The sequence below is a fragment of the Nycticebus coucang genome, chromosome 3 (assembly GCF_027406575.1).
Source record: "Nycticebus coucang isolate mNycCou1 chromosome 3, mNycCou1.pri, whole genome shotgun sequence".
NCBI classification, from domain to species: domain Eukaryota; kingdom Metazoa; phylum Chordata; class Mammalia; order Primates; family Lorisidae; genus Nycticebus; species Nycticebus coucang.
In genome coordinates, this window is record NC_069782.1 from 114,816,549 (window position 1) to 114,839,043 (window position 22,495).

A 22,495-nucleotide genomic window follows, 5' to 3' on the forward strand; every position below is an offset into this window, starting at 1 on the left:
TATTTCTCTCCATCACTGGACCATAAGCTCTATGAAAGTAAGGAGCATGTCTATTTCATTCATGGTTTTATGCGTCATTATGTATGCACGCAGAAAACATTTGTTGAATAAATGAATGCATATAAGGAAGTGAATGAATGTGAGTGATGCTGGTCTACGAGGAGTTGCAGAGTCATTTCAGGGGGTGTTTAAATTTATGATGTATACCACAGAATATTGTAGATTAAAACAGATATGACTCTTCTTATTTGGAGGCTTTACACAGATTTTGACATGAGAAAGAGTTCCTTGTGGAGAACATTATTGGGTGTCATTAACTTAGATTATAACTAAATGCATGTGCAAATGTATATTCATATAGCTGTTAGAACGTCTCAATTGAAGAGTGTAGGTATAGATCCCTCCAGTGTCAGGAGGGAAGCTGAACCAAACGATAAAATACATTGTACTCTTTTCCATGAGTGTCATAACATAAAACAGTTTGGAAAAATCTACTGAGTAGGCCAAATTGGAAGATGTTTTTTGTCGTTTGGTGCTATCTTTTTAAAGAAGTGATCAAGATCTTATCCTCCAAAGCAAAATAAATGAAGCAACATTACTACAACTTGAATTAGTCTAGAATACTGGGTTTTCATTCATTGCATAAACAGACACCATTAAAATAATGTTTACGAAGTGAATAAAATGAAATTATAAATGTTTATAATATGATGGCAATAAATAGGAAAAACCAAGATAAAAAAATTTAAGTGTACTCTAAATAGACTTTAAAGTCCAAAGATATCAGCTATGTTTGATTTAAATGTTTTTTCTTTCTCTATAATGCCATATTATTCCCAGCAAAAGAAAAAGCACATTTTAGTAAAAACAGATATCATTACAACAAAAATCACTGTTTAATTAATTTTTCTTCATCTGTTTGATCCTCTCAGGGTATATAGCTGTGGCAATGTAAATCACCTTAAGAGAACAACTTTCATGTTAGAAATTTTTGTGATGTAGGTTTTTTATTTGGAGGTTTTTTTTTTTATCTGTAACTATTGAAAAGAGTATTCAGTAATGATGACATCAATGAGAGCATAACCTGAAATTATTTCATTTATAATATAGTCTATATGTATTTCTACATATCAGAAATACTTAACATGAAATAAAACATTTCCTTTTCTTATTTCTGGATGGTTATAATTGTTACAAGGCAAGGTGTAATATGGAGATTTGACTCTATACTCAAACAATGTAATCTCTAATAATGATCATAGTTCTTAGAACTAAATAGTGAAAATAATCATTGTATTATTATCTGATATCAATCTCCCCACTAAACTGTAAGATAATCTGTAGTATTAGAAATTCTGTTTTCTTATAAAGAACAATGCCAGACTCATTATAAGTACATTTCTAAAAGTTTATTAAATGAATATGTATGTTCAAAGGGAAATGATATGTACCTTTCATCACACATGATACTTTCTGCTTTAGATAAGGTTTAATGATCCTTAACTTTGATCTGATGCTGTCTCTTCTAATGTCTTTGTGATTATAGCTTCATATTTTAAAGAGAGAAGCCCTCAGTGAGTAATTAACAGCAATCAAGAGAAGCTTAAACATAAAGGCAAAATTTCTGCCAAGAATAATTATCTTTGTAGAACATATATCTTACGAGACAGGCTGAGGGAATATAGCCTGCAGAGGAGGAGCTGTGAGTACCATTTTACTGGAGTATTTCTCTCAAGCCAGTCTTCATAGACCAGCTAACTGAGCCAAATGTTTGCCATTGTTTTTCAGAAAGGGATCATCTGTACATTTTTTGAAATCATTATGCCATTGAACCTGACTATGCTAACAGCTAAGGAGCCTCTCACATTTGTACTTTAAATATCTCACCTTTATAAATCTTTATAGCCAGTCCTACTTTTTTCTTCTTCTTAACCAAATAAGCATATTCAATAGACATTACCAAGGATTTTTTTTTTTTTTTTTTTTTGCAGTTTTTGACCAGGGGTGGGTTTGAACCGGCCACTTCTGGCATATGGGGCCGGCACCCTACCCCTTTGAGCCACAGGCGCCGCCCACCAAGGATGATTTTATATGGATAAAATATTACAACAATTTCAGTTGGATTTTAGGAAATAATAATGTTATCTTCTGTGGATTTTGCAAAATCAAAGGAAACCAGAAAAAAAATGAAACTCGTAAGGTAGAGCTTTCCATTCTAAATGGTCTAGATTTTGTGATCTACATAGAAATTTAGAGGCATTAACAGAATTAACAAGGGAGTTTAGATTAATTAGAGTCTGTTCTTAGTTCCTGCAATGTTGGCAAACTTTTTAAATCTCTTAAATACAAAGTGAAGTTTCAATGTACTTATGGGGAAGGAATTCAATAGAGAGAGACAGCAATGCTAATGCAAATAGAGGTTTAAACTTGTTAGTTCAACTACAAAGGTTTCCCGAGGGAATAATTCACCTTTGCCTTCTCTGAGTGACAGGATGCATAATTAAATGATATCTTCAACTTCAGAAATCTTTAATTATTAATTATTTATTAGCAAGCTTATGCTAACAGTGTAAAAAGCTTAACAATAACTTCTCCAGGATTTATTTATTTGGCTATTTGGGAGAATAAAGGTCATATCATCACTCTCTCTAGAATTGAGATCAAAGGTTTCCGACATAGTTTTCATTAAACTTTTACATTTTTCTAAATAATAATCAATATTAAGGAATGTGGACTAAACTATGCACTAATTTGGGTTTAGTGGGAATTGAAGAGAAAATTCAAACAAATCTGTCCCGGTTGAAATTTGCTGAGACACATAAGTGTTCTCACTACACACACACCCCCCCCAGAATATGCAGTGTCCTCAAACTGCGACCCGCAGGGCACATGAGGCAGTGGGATTGTATTTGTTCCCGTTTTGTTTTTTTACTTCAAAATAAGATATATGCAGTGTGCATAGGAATTTGTTTATAGTTTTTTATTTTTTAAACTATAGTCCGGCCCTCCAATGGTCTGAGGGACAGTGAATTGGCCCCCTGTTTAAAAAGTTTGAGGACGCCTGATAAAGTGAAGAATGGGTTAATTAGCTTGACTGTGGTAATCATTTCACAATTATACAGATAGCAATCGTGTTCTATACCTTAAATGTATATATTTTTATTTGATAATTATACCTCAATAAAAGTGAGAAAGAATTATGAATATAATGCTTAAGTTATAATTATGAAATCTACGGATCAAATAATAATATTTGGAATGACCTTAATAAAGATAGTTATTCTATTGCCTTTTTTGTTCCTATTAATTAAAATTGTATTGTTTTTATAAAAAAAATATTTATTGACATCTTCTAGGCAAGCTTACTTTCATTAAGTAAGAGTGTATTACTTATATAAGATTAAAGACTTCATGCCCAAGTAAAATTAGTTTTACATATAAATATCGAATAATTATCTGTAAGTCCAATTACATATCAAAAGCACTAAAATATCTTTCAGTCTATTTCTTCTATTAACAATAGCTTCCATTTCTTCTGTTAACAAAGGCTTCCATTTTTAAAGCCTTTCATAATTTACAAAATATCTTTTACTTATTACCATCGATTAAATCCCCAAAACACATTTTAAAAGTGTGAAAACTGAGACTGAGAAACAGGTGTTCAGAGTCACGACCAAAACCACTTGTCTGGTAATCACAAAGCCAGGAGCAAAACCCAAGGCTTCCAGCCTTCGTTTAGGTTCAGCTTTTTCAGATGCATTGATTCTTTTCCAGTGTTAAAGATCATTACCGTATCTACCTTCCAATTGTCTGAACTGGATTTCGGTGTATTAATTTCCTTACTTGAAGCATGTGCAAATCCATTATGAATAGGCAGAAATCACGAGATTGTACACGGTCATCTTTATAAAGTCAGTAGGACACTAAGAAAGATAAGGCTGCGGCACCTGTGGCTCAAAGGGGTAGGGCACCGGCCCCATATGTTGGAGGTGGCGGGTTCAAACCCAGCCCTGGCAAAAAAAAAAAAAAAGATAAGGCTAATTCATAATCACTTCCCCTCACTAACTAGGGTGAATCCTGTGACTCTACTTTGGGTGGAGTAAATAGGAATTACACAAAAAGTTTCACTAGTGAATCTCCCTAAAGTTTCATAGGGAAACAGAAATAGATTAAAGAAACAAGAACACATTAGCCTAAAAAACCTGTACTTTTTCTAGTTACGCTAAGAATAATTATTCAAATAGATTTTAGATCATTTTCAAATTTATTTCCATTGGCTTTACATATTTTTTTACATATGTATCTTTATATGCATATGTATATAGTATTTTAAAGTACAGTTATAATTATAAAACTACTTAAATTGCATCATTTATAAGAGTATACATTTTTATACACATTAGATATATGAAAATTAGATATAATGTGATATGTGTATATATTATATATATATAAAGTGAATCATGGTACTGTTCATTGAATATATATTTTTTGAGAAAAAGAATCACATAAATTATAAACATGAATTTTCTTGCACAGCAAAAATATTCCCTCAGGAATAAAGCCCAACAAAGACTTTATAAAATTTTTATAAAAGAGCATTTAATACTTTTATAAAATGAAATTTTATAATTTTTAAACTGAGAAGGCAATTTAAAAGGCCTCCTTTGCCACCTCAGTGAGATTAGTACTAATAACAGAAACTAAAGTCTAAACTTAGTATAAAGGAGCACCTTAGCTTATTACAGAAAACCAGAATGATTAGCACCAGCTGTGCAGAGGATAAGCAGGGCCAATGACCACACGAAGCTTAATGTTACAAGTGGCCAATGTAACTTCCTGAGCAAGCCTTACAAGGCACTTCTGGTGTTCAACTTCAAGGCTGATGTTCAGGAGGACAAAAGCAAACTACATTGAGGAAAATTTGTGAATAGTATACTCTTGAAATTAATAATTTTATGGTATTACCATGGAATATAGCTCTTACTATGTTAGTTATAGGTCAAATTTTTCATTTTCATGAATTCTCAAAGCAAAGTCTTTTATTTCTTTTGATTTTTAGGCTAATATAAAACCAACTAATTAAATTCTGTATTGAACTATCTATTTAATGTTATTCTTTGTCAATTTAATTCTTCAGTTGTGTTGTATGATATCAAATACTAAAATGCTTTGGTGGAAAGAGAGAAAAATTATATAGATACTGTTTTTTAATAACTTAAAAATTATGCAGAGAAAGCTAATCTCAAAGTATTTCAAATAATTACCCCCCCAAAAGTTTCATTTTAAAACAAATTGTCCTTATAGACAGAACTATATTTTTTTAATACAACATGAAAATTAATGGAATATTTACCATCTCGTACCATTCCCACACTAGTAACCTCAAAGTTCAATGTAAAGTAATGATGAATTTGCACAGGGAAATATCTCTAGCCTTATTATTTTCCATACAATTCCATAAATGACTATTAAACATAACCATCATTTGTTCAGAAAGTATTTTCAGTAGGAGAAATAACATGTTTACATTCAACAATTTATGCCAGATTTTAAACTAGACATTTTCCCTTTAAGAGAAGGGAAATTCAGGTTTGATATTTAAACAGAGACATACTAAGTAAGTACACTATATAATAAAACTTTAGACAGATTGATTCTTTTCCCTTTAAAGTAACTAGTTTTTTCCTGGCAGCGTGGTGGGCTTTGTTAAGTACAACAAAATATTGATCTTATTTCCTTTCAAAATCATTTACAAAGTCAAGAATAAGACCGAAGTAAAAAATGTCACTTACTTTGCTTTAGCTTCAGCGTCCTCATACGCTTTATTAGAAACATCATCCAGCCCTCCAATCAAATGCTTAAAAGAGCTGTCAGAGGGAAAGCACAGTTATTAGGACGAGTCTTTTACAAGGGAGTAACAACAGCAACCTCATCAATGATCTAGTGAAACACTATCAAGTCACTTAAATAAAAATATATTCAAGTACTTAATCTAAATCCATTATTAAGAAACATACCCGGGGGCGGCGCCTGTGGCTCAGTGAGTAGGGCGCCGGCCCCATATACCGAGGGTGGCGGGTTCAAACCCAGCCCCGGCCAAACTGCAACCAAAAAATAGCCGGGCGTTGTGGCGGGCGCCTGTAGTCCCAGCTGCTCGGGAGGCTGAGGCAAGAGAATCGCATAAGCCCAAGACTTAGAGGTTGCTGTGAGCCGTGTGACGCCACGGCACTCTACCCGAGGGCGGTACAGTGAGACTCTGTCTCTACAAAAAAATAAAAAAAAATAAAAAAAAAAAAAGAAACATACCCGGTAGTGATATTTTCCCTGTAAAAATCTAGTATCATTATCTCCACTTCATGAAAAGTAAACTAACTTTCAAAATCAAAATAAGTATGCGGAAGACAGAAAAACAATGAACAAGACAAAATTATCGAGAATTTAACTCATTTTGGAGAGTGAAAAAACATACTTTAGCATGAAGAAGGAAGAATAACTGCTTAAAGTAATCCATCCAATATCCTACTATGTGTGCAAAACTGTGTTCAGACTTATTTTATACCGTGAAGCCTCCTCTATTAGACAGCTACAACATAAAGTGTTACAGAACCAACACATACTGAGTACACACATACTAAAATCACCCTTGAAAATTACTGAATGTAATGAGATACAGTCACTCTTGCACACTATATTTTGGCAACCACCAAAGACTAACAGAATAGATGAGATTGAAATCTAAATTCAGAAGTCTGAGAATTCACATAATAATCAGGGATCGCTTATATGGTGGTCGTAGGCCAGGCATTGCCCTGTGGGTTTCACACATAGCAACAAGTATTCACTAGTACAATGATTATATAAGTTAGCACGATTATCTTCATTTTACAGATGAGAATACTAAAAGCATAAGAAGTTAAAAGAAATGAGCCCAAAGTCATGTGAAGATTGACTGAAAGAAGATGATATTTCTTCACATTTTTAAAACCTACTTTATACCTCCTATCCAAATCACTGGGCATTGAAGATAATTGTCCAATCCCCAGCAATATCTGAGCTGGGGGTGGAGAGTTTTTAAAGTGCTATAAAAAACTTTACTTAATTATAAATCTCTGTAATCTTGAAACGTGTAAATGGTTTGTGTGTTGTACTAAATAATGAATTATGCACGTTCCATAGTAAGATGCTTGCTGATTTAAAATTGAAATGTTGCTTCTACATAAAAAAAAAAAAAACAAAAAACTATTAAGGGAACATGACTTCTTACTTGGGGCTAGAGGGAGATGGAGCAGCTGTTATCTCAGACCCTTGGGTAATGATCTCATCTGGGGGCAGGGTAACTAGAATGCCAGGCCAAATGCCTTCTAAGTATTTCTATACAAAAACAGACTCCAGAAAATTATGAGGAACAGGCCCAGGGAATCAAGAATCATGTTCAAGAGGATAAAGTTTTCTGTAATGAATTACATTAATTCATGCCAAATTAATGATAAGCAGCAGTCTCTATAAGGTTTTTTAAAATGTATTATCAGTGATAAAATAAATGATAAATATAATTCCTATGGTCAGAAAAATGCCCAAATATGATTTGTCCATTGTTCTTTATATGCTAAAATTTCCTACTTTCCCATAGAATGTCTTGGTCATACCTAAATTTAAAGAAAATCTAAATTTGGAGAAACTATCCAACATCAAATAGATTCATAATGTAAAGTATGTTCCTTTCACAATAAAATATAGAAAATGTATGGTTAATTTCCTGTTAGATAGATAATAAGAAAATAAGTACAGAGTGTTTAAGTCACTTGCACGAAACGACTAGAATGTAGCAGCATGTCAGGACTATAATCCATGGTCTCTAACACTATTCCTATCCTTTATAATGCTTGGATATTTTAATACAGCCAAATCCAACATATTGTGAAAATACATTCAGAGAGAAATCATAGATTATTATGTAGGAAAACCAAAGATCAATAACCATTAACAGTGTTTCAGCTCCATTCAGATACATTAAGAAATTTCTTGGACATTTAAAACTCATAGTAATTCTGAGAGTTCAAAGTTTAAAAAGAAATCCTGGCTCAGCGCCTGTGGCTTATTACGGTGCCAGCCACATACCCTGAGACTGGTGGGTTTGAACCTGGCCTGGGTCAACTAACAATGACAACTGCAACAACAAAAATAGCCTGGTGTTGTAGCAGGCTCCTGTAGTCCCAGCTACTTGGGAGGCTGAAGCAAGAGAAATGCTTGAGCCCAAGAGTTTGAGGTTGCTGTGAGCTGTGATACCAAGCACTCTACTGAGGGTGACATAGTGAGACTGTCTCAAAAAAAAAAAAAGAAAAGAAATCCTGCTTTCCTCTTGGTATCTGTTTGAGCTAAAGCCCCTTCAAGTCTGAGATTATGCTAACAAAGAATCAGAGAACAAAATATCAGACATTTCACAAGAATGGAGACTTTTAACTTAAGAATGTTTGTTCAACGGTGGTGCCTATGGCTCAAGGAGTAGAGTGCTGACCCTATATACCGGGGGTGGCAGGTTTGAGCCTGGCCCTGGCCAAAAAAAAGAATGTTTTTTCAGTCTAATAAGCTAGTATTTAAACTCCACAGATCACTTTCTGAAATTTAGTTTGAAATTCCTATTAACAAACTGTAAAAATGAAAAATAATAATAATTATAATGAAGCCACATGGGGTTTTAAAACCTATCTAATTATGCTAATGAGGTTTAGAATAAATCTAATAGGACCCAAAACCCCCACATTTTAAGCCTCATAATGTATTATGAAATGTAGTACATTAATAAGGAATGAACAAAATTATTGGTGGCATGATTCTTTTCATAAGTTTTCTTAAATGTCCTTAATTTAAAATGTGAATTTTCTATGTAGCCCTTATGATCCAATATTTATTATTTTTCTTTCTAGTAGTCAAACAGAGAAAATGCTATATGATACAAAAGACCTATAATAACATGATAAAAATTATTTTTGAAATAATTTCCTCTAAGTTACGTTTATAACGAATAGATTTTTGATTATGCAAAAATAAAAAACACAGTGAAGAAATTACAAAATCATCTGTATTTCTCTATCAATGACTCAAAATCATCCGTAGTCTCTATCAATGACTAGTAAGAATATCTTTCTGTATTTCTGTTTACTTTTTTCCCCCTGACAGTTTTATCATTGCTTATAGAGTTGTAATTATATAGTAGCTATGATGTCACATCTTGATTTTTAACTTAATGTTATACATATTTACTTTAGTTTTGAAAAACTCAATAAGCAATATTTTTGCAGTGGCTAATAGGTCCCTGGATGTGCACACATCATAGATGGACACAATATGCCTCCATGTACACAGGAGGGAGGGCAGGACAACTATCAAACATCTTTAAACTCTAGATTATAGACTAAATATATGGAATTTAATCTCCAAAATAAAAAATACCAGGACTATAATTCTGGGTTTTAGAATCGAAACCATATATCCTTTGTAAGTAATCTTTATTTACAAGAAGATAATCCTGGCCAAAACAACATAACATTTTTTGAAACATTAAGCAAATGCACCCTGCTAATATTCCAAGTTTCTTCAAACAATAAATCAACCATTACACTTAACTAGAAGTCTAAGAAAATACAGAATTTTCAAGCCATAGTACTAAGTTCTAAATGACTGCCACTCTCTGTGTACCCCTGCATTGAACAATGAATAATTTAAGACAACTTGGTGGTGTCTTAATTGATAACCATAATTGGTGGTGTTATAGAATTTATCACTCCTGGCACACATATCAACTAATCAGTGTTTTATTTTTCCCTCTCACAGACACTCTATAGGAACACCTGCCATCTGTGTGGACTATCATCAAGCAGACACTTGGAAAGCATTGTTTTAGGTTACCAGATGCCTTTCTAAATATTTATCTGGGTCCTATGAGATTTCTTGACTATTAGCTTTTTTGTTTTTATTCTATTCTGAAAGGAATTACGATGAGATGCTTTGAACCCCCTAGCAAATGAACTAGTAGAAGCCATAAAATACATATTCTTGATACCTTATCGCAAATATAGGTATTAGAGGAAAATCTTCCTATTCTCTCTTTAAACAAACTCACAATTCATACACAAGTTATATTTCAACACTGCAAAATAAAATACCAAATTTTCACACATATTCTAGATTTGATTTCAGGATAAGTTCAGGAGACTTATTACTGAGCAAGAGACTTTAATTTAGGGCCTCTCCCCAGCATGCCATTACCACATGCACACTATTGCCTGCACGATTTCCTATCACTTTTCATGGAATAGAAAATCCAACTTTTACAAGTCTTCACAGAATTCTTTAATGGGGGGTGTGTATGTAAAATGTTATCAGTTAAGCACACAGATATTGAAAGAGAGCAAATGAGAGACCCCTTTTATGTTTAATGCTGCTAGCTTACACCTATTTGCAAGGTGGTGAGGAGAAGAAAGGAAAGAGAAAAGAGGAAGAAAGGAGAGAAAAATGAATGGAAGAAGGGAGACAGGAAGGGAGGAGAAACTATGACCCTTTTACACCAAGAATGATGACAGTTATAGAAACTCCCCTTAGGGAATTGTAGATAAAAGGATGTTTGTCATCCTGGGTTATTTGCCCATTTTAGAACATTATGGTGACATAACTTAGTGGATATTAATTTAAATTATTGGGGTGTTTTCATTATTAAATAAAAACACTCTTCTAAAGGGAGCTGATTACTCAGTGGTATGTCTTAAGACAGTATAATTCTGTTCTTTGGTCATGATATAATGAGATTCATCCAGAGAAAAATGGTCTTTTAAATTATTAGAAAGGCATTCTAAATATCAGAGATGAGTATTGCCATGCTACTAAAAAACATGGCATTTATATTTTACTTTAGAAGTGTCCAAAACGCATTTTATAGTTATAAATTGTGTAAGTATTCAGTAACATATACAAATGCATTTTAGTTGATTTAATCCTCATGATCTCCTATCCTCTATTCTGATGCAGTGTTTAAGAATCCTCTATGAAAAATCTAAAATAGAATCTTTTCAAATTCAAAATAAGGTAAGAGAAAATCCTATAACTTATTAAGAACAGGTTTTTTTTTTCTTGGTTATCCTCTTAAATAAAATGGTAATCTTCTCACACTATAAGTCAAAAAGAGTCAAGGTAAAATCTTATATCAGAAATTCTTTCAAATACTTCAATAGTGTTAAACACAATATTCATCAAGCATTATCAGAACCCTTGGCAAAGCCCTCTTAATTTGAGAGAATATACCATTACGCTTTGTTAAGCAGAATATATGTTGATTTAAAAATATAGAAAGTTAGTGTTCCAAATTGATTGGGACACTTGTTACTTAGCGAGCCCAAGGTTTTAGAGGCACCCTACATTGTTTTGGTACAATTATCAGAAAGTCTGTTGATTCACTTTGTGGCTTCAAGTGTTATTATGTTATTATCATTATTTTTTTTTATAACTAAGACCGTCATAATTCTTAGTGGTTTATACTAGCAAGTACTATTTGACTATATGTTACTTTGGAGAAAAATAAACTCCAAGTAAAATAAAACCAACCAACATGTCTCTCTATATTTTTCTGGTTATCCAGCCATCCAGCCTTCTGTCCACCCATCCATCTAGACACACACATGTATCTATGCAACGCCCGCTACCTACAAGGGGTGATTTATGCTATTGCAGATTATTCAAAGAGAAAATAGTATAACCTTAAGAAATTTGTAGTCTTGTATTACAAATAAGATACAAAGAATTAAAATATAAGGTAGGAGGTGATGAGTGGTTGATGTGTATCAAAAGGAAGGCTATAGTGTCTATAAAAATAGTTTAATATGCTAAAAATTATATTTGATAACATCAAAGAAAGCAATAACATCTTTGTTAGTAAATAGTTTTCTTACTACTGTATTTTTATCCTGTATGTATGTTTATATTTGCAACAGGAAATTCAACATTCATTTGCCTCTGTCTTTATTTGGTAACAACAGCCCCATATCTACCATGAGGAGTATTCATTAGGAAACATGGGCTACAAATAACAAACATTTGCTTCACACTAGGTTCTGATTATAATTATATGCTTAAAATGTACCCAAATTTGAAAATAATGATCCAATTTGGCCTAGTAACCAAAGAAAATATAAGCTTAGAATTGATTTCAGGAACCCTCCCATTGTATTTATTGTGACTTTTGAAGAACAACAACAGTAAAAAATGATTTAGTGTTGACCAAGCTTTCACGTAAAAAAATATGCCTATATAATCAGTTTTCTCCAGGGGAAAGCTTTGTTAATTTGACTAGGCTTATAATATCAGTTAAACAGAATGGTGTAATTTTGGATTTTAAGATTGTGTGTGTGTTTGCACACATGCTCTTTCACTTGTGTTAGAGAGAGAAAGAGGGTGATGACAGAGAGAAAGAGAGAAATGGTAATAATGTACATTGAAATTTTGAAAGGCACCGCGAAACTCTGAGAAATAACAGATTTCTTGAAATTCCACACCCCTGAGCTAAACATTGTTAACATTATTTTGGCTTGTATCATTCTAGGAATTTTTTATGTTTTTTTTTTAACTTGAAATTGTATTGTTTTAGCATTTGTGATCATCTTGGCTTAATGTTTTATTTTTGTCTCTTTTTAACTTTTATTCTTTTTTTGTTGTTGTTGTTGGGACAGGGTCCCACCCTATGCCCCTGAGCAGAGTGCAGTGGGCGTGGTAGCTCACCACAACCTCAGACTCGGCTGCGGGTACCCCGCTGCCTCAGCCTCCGGAAGCCGCTGGGATTACAGGCGCCCGGCTGGGTTTTTCCATTTTTTTCATGAGTCGGGGTCTCACTGTCTCTCAGGCGAGTCTCGAACTCCTGAGCTCAAGCGATTCTCCCTCCTCAGCCTCCCACAGTGCTGGGATTACAGGCGTGAGCCACTATTGTTTTAGCATTTGTGATCATCTTGGCTTAATGTTTTATTTTTGTCTCTTTTTAACTTTTATTCTTTAACGGTTAAGAATATTAATTAAAGAACATTAATTAATTAAGATGTAATTATTGTTACATCTTAATAGAGGGTATAAAAAGAGAAATGGTGTGTTTTAAAAAGAAGTGTTTTGAGACTTCTACACTGTTTTGAATTTGTAAATATTCTGTTTTAAAGTTTATATACATGAGTCACATATATAATTCATCCTTCCTGGAACAGGACTGAATTTAGAATCTTTCGTGGATTAGTGCTACTCAAAGTATGATTGGCTAAATGCTTTGTTGCTGGGTTGTGACGAGATCAGCACGGGTCAGAAAATTTTATAGCGATTTGACATTCCTGAGACATCCAAGAGCAAGATCAGAGACTTACGACTTTGAACAGATCTATGTAGCTATTGGTAAATCCAAGAAGTAAGAAGCTTATGCTCTAAACTGCATACATGTCATGCAGAAGAAGGGAAGGTCAGATGGGTGATATTTTAAGATTAGTTTGCTAATTGTAACTCAATATGTATAAGATCCAGAATCTATTTCTATTATCAAAAGAGAATTTAACCATACTTCACAAGATTGATCAATAGACCTGGTTATTCACAAAAGATTAATGAAAACAGGGTAACACTTATTCCATTTCAAATAAAAATAAATATTTGAAGCATGCTAAAATGGCTTTAAAATCACTTTTTCCATTCCCATCAATACTCATATGTGAGACTGGTTTCTCTACTCTGTGTTAAACAAAACATAAAACACTTTAAATGCATGTGACTCCCTGCAAATGGCATTTCCATCCATCTAACCTAGATCAGAAAAGTTAGCAAACATAAAAACAGGGACAATTGGCCCATTAAAGACTATTTGAAATTCATGGTGTTCTTTCAAAGTGTACCAACTGTAGTGAGAATGAGGAATTGCTATTTTATTCATAAATTTTTGGCTTTGTTGTCACTGCAAAACAAGTATAATAGCAACTCTCTTATTTTCACTGATGCTTTCAATGACAATGGGATTTACTTTTGTAATTCTTTTCCTTTTCTCCAGTGTTAGGTTTGCCCTGATATTTTTATTTAAATAGAATTTTTGACGAGTTGAATAGTAAAAAGAAAGTGGTCACTTGTATGATTTTTTTTTTCATTTTATCTTGATGGTAATTTGTTTGCATTTTAGTATTTTATAAAAACATCTATCCATGATGAACTGGAAATTAAAACAAAACCAAAGTAGTCTTTAGCACAAATACTTGGAGAAGTGCTGTCCTAGACCACTGGCTCTCTGCCTCCCGCTTTTATATGCCCCTTTCCCAACACTGCCTCATTTCCTGTGGTTGCCTTCCTAGAGCAGCTTGGAATTGTTAGGGTTTTGTTGTTGTTGTTGTTCAGTCTCCTTCACAAGATACTGAATTCATTGATGTACAGATTTACAGACATCCTTTGATGCCCCTCTCCTTTACAAAAACAAATTTACTGACCCCTTCTGCTTTGTTCACTTCCTGTCACCCTTCCGCCTGGGTCTAATCCAAGACTAAATCCTGTATATTTTATCTTCAATAATCTGAAATGAATCTTCTTTTCTGCATTCCCTTTAAGGTTGTGGCCACCATTCATTCACTTGGTGATTATTATAATTGCCTTTTCCTTTCCTTCCACTCATGTCCTTACAAAGTGGGCAGGGTAAAAACATCCATCATGTCACTCTTCTACGGGCCCCTACAACCCCTCTGAATTCTCCTACTACGCCACCTCCTATCATCGAAACTCGCTTCTTCCTCAGAGCCTTTGTCGTCTTTCTCCAGATCTTGGCTTTCTCTTCATGCCATCCAAGTCTCAGCTCAAATGTCCTCTTCAAGATCTCTGACCGACTCATGCAAAGTCGCCTTTACCCTAAAGCCATTACTTCTGTAACTCTTAGCCACTTTAATCTATTTATACGCATGACTAGCTAAAAACTACTTTATTTAAATATCTGTTATCTTTCCCACACCAAAATAAAAATGGTATGAGATCAGGCACTTAGTCTATGTTATTCATCAATATTTCTTTAAGAAGTAGAATATTGCCTGGCCTGCTATAGAAATTTGAAACAAATTAGTAAATAGACTAATTTGGTCATTTATTCCTTTATTCATTCATTGTGTGCGTATATGATCAGAAGAAAGACACATAAATCTTTAAGATTTTTTTATTTTTACCTTTTATTTTTAGCTTATAATAGTTGTATGTATTTATGGGGTACATGTGATGTTTTCATACAGGGTAAAAATCAAATCAGGGTAATTGGGGTATCCATCACCTCAAGCAAGCATTTATCATTTCTTTACTTTTGTTTAAAATTCAAAGTATGTAAGTTAAAAGTCCTGTGTGCCTTTTTGGATATCTATCTATATGAACAATTAATTTTTAGGACCTAAATTTTAGGTACTAAGGAAGACATACATTGTATAAATATGAGTGAAGTGGTTTGAGACACTTAGCAATTTGATATTGAGTTATATACATATAGGACATTGACCAAGGATAATTATTTTAGAATATAATGAAATTGACAACTATAAATACCAATTGCAATTAAAGTAAAAACAAAAAAAGTATTTTTAAATTTAGCACAACTTTCATTTTCAATTAAAAAGCTGTAGAAGTTAGAAATAAATCTCATGTGATAGTTGTTAGCTTCTTTAGGTTTTAAAAGGAAAATATAAGTATATATTTATCTAAAATGTTAAATCCATAAATTTCATGTTCCTTAAAAATAAATATCTTCCAGCTATATTTAAATCAACCAATCCATGCAGTAAACAGATTTGTTGTAACTAATCAATTATTTTAAGTGTTTGAAACTGTGTTACTTTACCATGTCAAATCAAATACATACTAACAAAAGTAGGTATTACACATTACTCCATTTGTCATCGATTTTCTGGGCCAAAATATCACTGTTTTAACAAAAAAGCCAACGATGATGTTATATATATGTAATGATGATGTTATACATATATAACATTATATATATATAGTACCTAATTAATTTCATCAAAATAATCCATTTTCCCCAATGAAAATAAAATATTCATACCAAATTATTTAACTTTTCTCATAATACAGTAGGTTCTCAATTCTAAGACCATTTTGTGGTCCATTTTTACAGTAAGAATCATACACAAGCAAATGTTAATTTCTTTCAATTTTTTATGATTCTCAAAGCACAATCTACTTAGGAATAATTTAAAACTTACAAATCATATAACTGTCAAAAAGTTCTACCAAAACTGTCAACAATAAAGGACACATTTGTTAAAAACAATAAAAATCTATAATTGATACATCCTACTATATGTAAATGTATTAAATATATTGGCTATCAGTTAAAATGATCCACGTATTGGTAACTGACTAAAAACCGGCTGAGGAAAACTTTGGCTAAAGAAAATAGCACAGAAATGTAAAGTACTATAAAAGTTGCTGATTTTTTTAAAGTACATTAAAAGCAAAATCCTAACATGGCACAAAATTCTATTTCAAGATATCCTTTTAAATATACTTTTTGTTATTATGCCCTGAAATTCTTTGCAACAAAGAAAGCTTTAGTCTCTAGCTTAACATTATTAACAAAAATCATTCTATCACTGAACTTTTTATTTCTGCTTTAATTAAGTGATTGAAAATGAAAATAAAGACTTTTCCCAAAAATCCATTAGAAACATAGAACTAAATATATCCTTTAGTGTCACAAAGCAATGCTTATAAAATTTAGTAATAATTAAAAAAATCATGCAAAATATAAAAATACTAGCTAACTTGCGTTAGGGTTGCAGACATTATTTTACATGGATTTTCCTTGTTTTATACATAAGGCAATTAAGGCTAAGACAATTAAGTAAGTTGTTCAGGTCCACAGTTCACAAGGCTAGTAACTGTCAACAATAGGATCTAAACCAAGGCAACCTGACTCGAACACCCACAATCACAACCATTATTGATATTTTTTTATGTCATCTTCCCACAGGGCTATTCTGAAGATTAACTGACAATAGTGCATTGAAACAAAAGGATCATATCTGGATGCTTATAATATTCATAAATTAACTTTTCCGAACCCTTTGCTTCTTTTCTACCACTGACTATAATCTGTATCATCTGTAATTGAGTTCTTCTCAACTCATAATTTTTGGTTCCTATTTAAGTCATCACTTAGATAATTTCTATTTTCCTTTGTCTACACTTCTTTTTCAGCTTTTGCATTGGCATTTACTGTTTACTTCTGACACTTCAGAAAGGCCATCTGAGCTCTTTTCTACTCAAAATTTTCTGGTCTTTTAAATTTGTTTATTCTTTTCCAAGGCAAATAAGCATTTCCTATAAACAATCTTCCAAATTTTAATTGTCAATAACTTAATTGAGCTCCATATCTCAATTATGAAAGAAGAATAAATATCTAACTCTTTTAGGATGTTGAGACCATGTATATTTCATTCTTTGGGCTATTTTACCCATATCATGTCTGTTAAGATTGTTTAAACCAAAAACATAAGCTAGCCAGGGTGCAGTGCAGTGAAAGTTCATATACATCATCACCAGAGAGTGAACTGTGTATTAGTTCAAGGCAATAATTTTAAAATATACCTATCCTTTGAATCAGGAATTCCACGACTATGTATCTCTTAGAGGAAACACTTATATAAGAGCGGCAAAGTTTAAAATTTAATGCACAAAATTCATTTATAAAATAAAAAATTAATTGCAAATGTTCAAATACAGTTAAAAAACTGAGGCAAAGGAACTCAATTATGCTCAGAAGGTATTTTTATTAACATGGTAAATTGCTAATTTACCATGTGGTAAGGTAATATTCTATAACAGACTTTGAAAACACAATTATGTTTTAATATCATTCCTGTATTCTATTAGCTATATGCTTTATGACACAATGCTTGGGCCATATGAAGTTTGGAATATCTTTAAAATGATGAAGTAAAAGACATTCCTTAGAAGTTTCCTATGAAGGAAGTTGTCCAATCTATCTATTATCTATCTTTTATCTGTCTGTATATCTTTCTGTGGCCATGAGAGAGAGAAATTTATTAATGCTGTCCCAGGATGCAGACAATGTAGAAAAAAAAAATTAAGTTGGATTATCTCACTGTTTAAGGAAATACAGGAGAATTTCCATAGTTGCCCTAATTTTCAAATTCCGGACATGTAACACATGTACTCAATGAAAATTCCTTATGTTGACCACCTCTGTGTTTTGACCAGTTTGAGTCCCCTGGTTTGTCAACTTACAGAGGTTCTATCTGTACTATGAAAATATATTTATATTCCTCTGTACTTTCCATTTTTCTAAAATTAACAGTCATTATATATATATATAATAATGTGATATAGACATAATAGAAATGTAAGAAAAAAGAGAAAATGTAATTCTATGAAAATAATGTAGCATAATTAAATAAATAAAAGGTGTTATTCAGCCCAAGTGGGCTTCACGTGAAGATGACAATGGACTAACTCCAGTTCAGCTGGGAGGACAACACCTTTTTTTTAATCAACCAACAAATCAAGAATCGCCTTTGCTAGCTTTGTTTTCCTTTTAAAAGTAATTCAATTACATGATTGTAGCAGGGCAATGGATCATATGATCATTGTACTTCATCCAAAGTAGTAAATTCTGAAAATAAAGCTTAGTCTGGGAATGAGTTTTCACTGTTATTGTGGCTGATGCTAACCCAATTCATGCATTTATGCTTTGAGTTTCAAAATGAATACCAACTGTTAGACATATTGAAAAGAAAAGTGTAAGATCCTTTTGACCAAGCTGGGCCTGTAATAACTGTCTCACCAGGGAATTGTGAATACTAAAGTAAGCAAAACCACTAAACTCTACAAAAAAAGTTATGTGAACATCAGAAGTAGAATTCAACTTTTAAACTTAATGATTATATTTCTGATTTTTAAACTGATTGCTAAATTTTGTTAGAAATGATTTTGGCATCCATCCCTTTTTGCTTTATTTCTGAAACACGAAAAGCGTTATAATTCCCTCTCAAAATGAACAGCCTAAAATGCTGTACAGAAAAATTTTAAAGGTATTTTCAAATATGAAATTTTAAATAAAACCTATTTAATTGAAGACTATTAATATTGATATGTATTTTTTGGAAAATGAAAGTCTTCACAAATATTCTTACTTATTCATAATACTTGTTTATGAGTTACAAGGCATTCTTGAATATCTAAGTAACAATTTTTCAAACATCCAATGGGCAAAAATTCAACCTTAGGAAATATAGTAAGGTTTCTCAAAAGGAAATTCCATGTATAGTAGCTACAGACAAAGTAAAATACCTACCTAGGAATAAACTTAACTGAAGAAGTGAAAAGTCCCTACATTGTGGCACATAAAAAACGGGAAGATATTCTATGTTAATGAAATAGAAGAATCAATATTAAAATGTCCATGCTACCCAAAGCAATTTACAGATTCAATGCAATCTCCATCAAAATACCAATGACATTCTTCACAGAAGAATAGATTGGAATTTATAGAATAGAATAGAAAATATAATCCTAACAGTTATATGGAACCACAAAAGACCCAGAATGACACGCCATCCTGATTAAAAAGAACAAAACTGAATGAATCAGATTACCAGACTTCAAATAATATTACAGAGGTATAGTAAACAAAACAGCATGATACTGTCATGAAACAGACATATAGACCAATGAACTGCAATAAAGAACCCAGAAACTCATCTTTGACAAAAGTGCCAAGAACATACAGAGGGGAAGGACAGTGTCTTCAATAAATAGTGGTGGAAAAACTGGATATCCATATACAGAAGAATGAAACCAGACACTTATCTCTCATCATATACAAAAATAAAATCAAAATTGATTAAAGAATTAAATTTAAGACCTAAAAGTATGAAATTACTAAAAGACAATATTGCAGAAATGCTTCAGGACATCAGTTTCCAAAGCACAGTCAAGCAAAGCAAAATTGGACAAGTGGAAATCACATCAAGCTAAAAAGCTTTTGCACATCAAGGGAAACACTCAACAAAGTGAAGAGAAAAACCACTGAATGGGAGAAAATATTTGTGAATTACTCACCTGACAAGGGATTAATAATTATTAACAGAATACACATATATAAGGAACTCTAATAACTCAATGGGGAAAAAAATGAAGTAATCCAATTGAAAAATAGGCAAAGCGTCTGAATAGACCTTTCTCAGAAGACATACAACAGGTATGTGAAACAATGCTCAACATCAAAAGTCAGAGAAATGAAAATCAAACCTACACTGAGATATCTCATCCCACTTAAAATGGCTTTCATCAAAAAGACAGGCAATACTGAATGCTGGCGAGAATGTGGAGAAAGGAATCCTCATACCCTGTTGGTGAGAACGTGAAGTAGTGCAACCACCATAGAAAACAGTAACGAAGTTCCTCAGAACACTAAAAATAGAGCTATCATAGGACCCAGTAATCCCCTGGGATGTTACCAACATGTATATTCAAAGGAGGTGAATTCAGTATACTGAAAAGACACCTGCACTCCATGTTTGCTGCAGCACTATTCACAATAGCCAAGATTTGTAATCAACCTATATGTCCATCAGTGAACGAGTGGATAAAGAAATTGTGCTACTTATACACAGTGGAATATTATATAGTCATGAAAAAGAATAAAATCCTGCCATTTGCAGCAACATGGATGGAATTGGAGAATATTTCATTAAGTAAAATAAGCCATGCACAGAAAAACATATCTCACATGTCCTCACTCAGATGTGGGAGCTAAAAATGAAAAAGAATTGATTTCATAAAGACAGAAAGTAGAATAATAGTTCCCATAGGCGAGGGAGGGTAGCCTGTGGTAAGGTAGGGAAGGTAGCATAAAATGGGGATACCTAATGAGTGCAAAAAACATAGCTAAACTGACAGATAGAATGAACAATATTTGATACCACAACAAAGGGACTATAATGAAGATTAAGTCAGGGAACCCTTTAAAATAACTACAAAAAAAGACTGGAATTGGGATGTTACTAACAAAGAAATGGTAAGTACCTGAGGTGATGGATACCTCAATTACACTGATTTGACTAATTCACATTTATGCCAGTATCAAAACATCACATGTACCCTGTAAAGATATGTAATTATTATATGTCCATAATAATAAAAAATTTACAAAAACCCCAAAGCCCAAACTAACAAACAAACAAAAACAGAACAAAGAGAGATACAGTAAGGTTTCAAACAATCACTGGAAAAGTAAATTATTCTTTGGTATAAAACAAAACAATGATTGTAATTAACAAAACCAAAGCTGTGATTATACTACTTTAAAAATGATTAACTGTGAACTCCAACATCAATTTCCATTCATCCTCTTATGTCGAAAAGCAAAGCAAAACAAAACAAAACCCGCATTTATAACTGCCAGCAAATGTCTCCATCTGAATATCGGAATACCACTTAGCAGTCTGAACTTAAACATATCTATAACTGAATCATGCAATTACTTCCATCTCAACCTGCTTGATCTATATATTACAGACATCCACCAAATCTTTGAAGCTGGAAACACCTCTCAACTCCCATATTCTTTTATTGAATTATAACCCCCCTCTATTTGAAGACCTAAGTTTAAACTCATGAACCCTAATGAACATCACTCAGAGCTGTTGCAACAGTATCCTAACAGTCTTTGTGCTTCATTCTTTGCCTTGTGATCAATCTTTTTCCTTTCAAAAACAAACACAATATATAATAGCAAGTGCCTTGTGTTGGTTGTTAGGTGGCCAGAGGATAAAATCTAGATTATTTTAGTTTGAGATACTAGGAGATTTTTACAATCTATCCAGACATTGCTCCAAGGATTCCACTTAATCGACTGTCCAGTTCCGTGTCACATACATCCGGTGTCTCTGGTCTTACCACATTCTCCTTAGTGCTGTACACGATTCTTTGTCTTTGTACATGCTCCTTCCTCAGCAGGAGCGGCCTTGGTCCTCCCTTTCTCATTTGTAAAATACCCATTGAAATTTAAAGACTTGGCTCCCAGGTCATTCTGTCCAAGAAGTCCTGAGATGCTAAAAGCAAAGCATATTTCTCCACTCTCAGTATTCTCCAAGTATCTCATTCTTACTCAGGCATGAAGGGAGAGGGCGATTTTGGGTGTCCTCTCACAGGGGTAGAGTTAGTGAGTACTCCTTATATCTGCTCTTTTTATATTTTGCAGAGCTCTCTTTACTTCTTACTAGCTAATTTTTCATCATTCCAAATCCCCTGTTATAGTTACTATTTTTTTTTTTTATCATAAACTTTCCTGCTCAAACTACTTCATGCTGATTGGACCAGACTGACACAGCATCATTAATTCATTCATGTTGGTGGGCAGTGAGTGCTTATTATACTTCCTGACACCCTGATAATTGTGGATGCAACTGTCAACCAAATGAAC

The 22,495-nt window shown here is 32.9% G+C and overlaps 1 protein-coding gene across 3 annotated transcripts in view; it reads right to left on the minus strand.

The window, feature by feature from the left end:
• The window catches only part of PRKG1 (protein kinase cGMP-dependent 1), a 1,327,126-nt gene that overhangs the window by 106,702 nt on the left and 1,197,929 nt on the right, over positions 1-22,495 (minus strand). For all 3 annotated transcript variants that reach the window (XM_053583838.1, XM_053583837.1, XM_053583839.1), the window contains one exon: positions 5,796-5,870. In XM_053583838.1, coding sequence (XP_053439813.1) covers positions 5,796-5,870 — 75 coding nt within the window. The remainder of the gene's footprint in view (positions 1-5,795; positions 5,871-22,495) is intronic.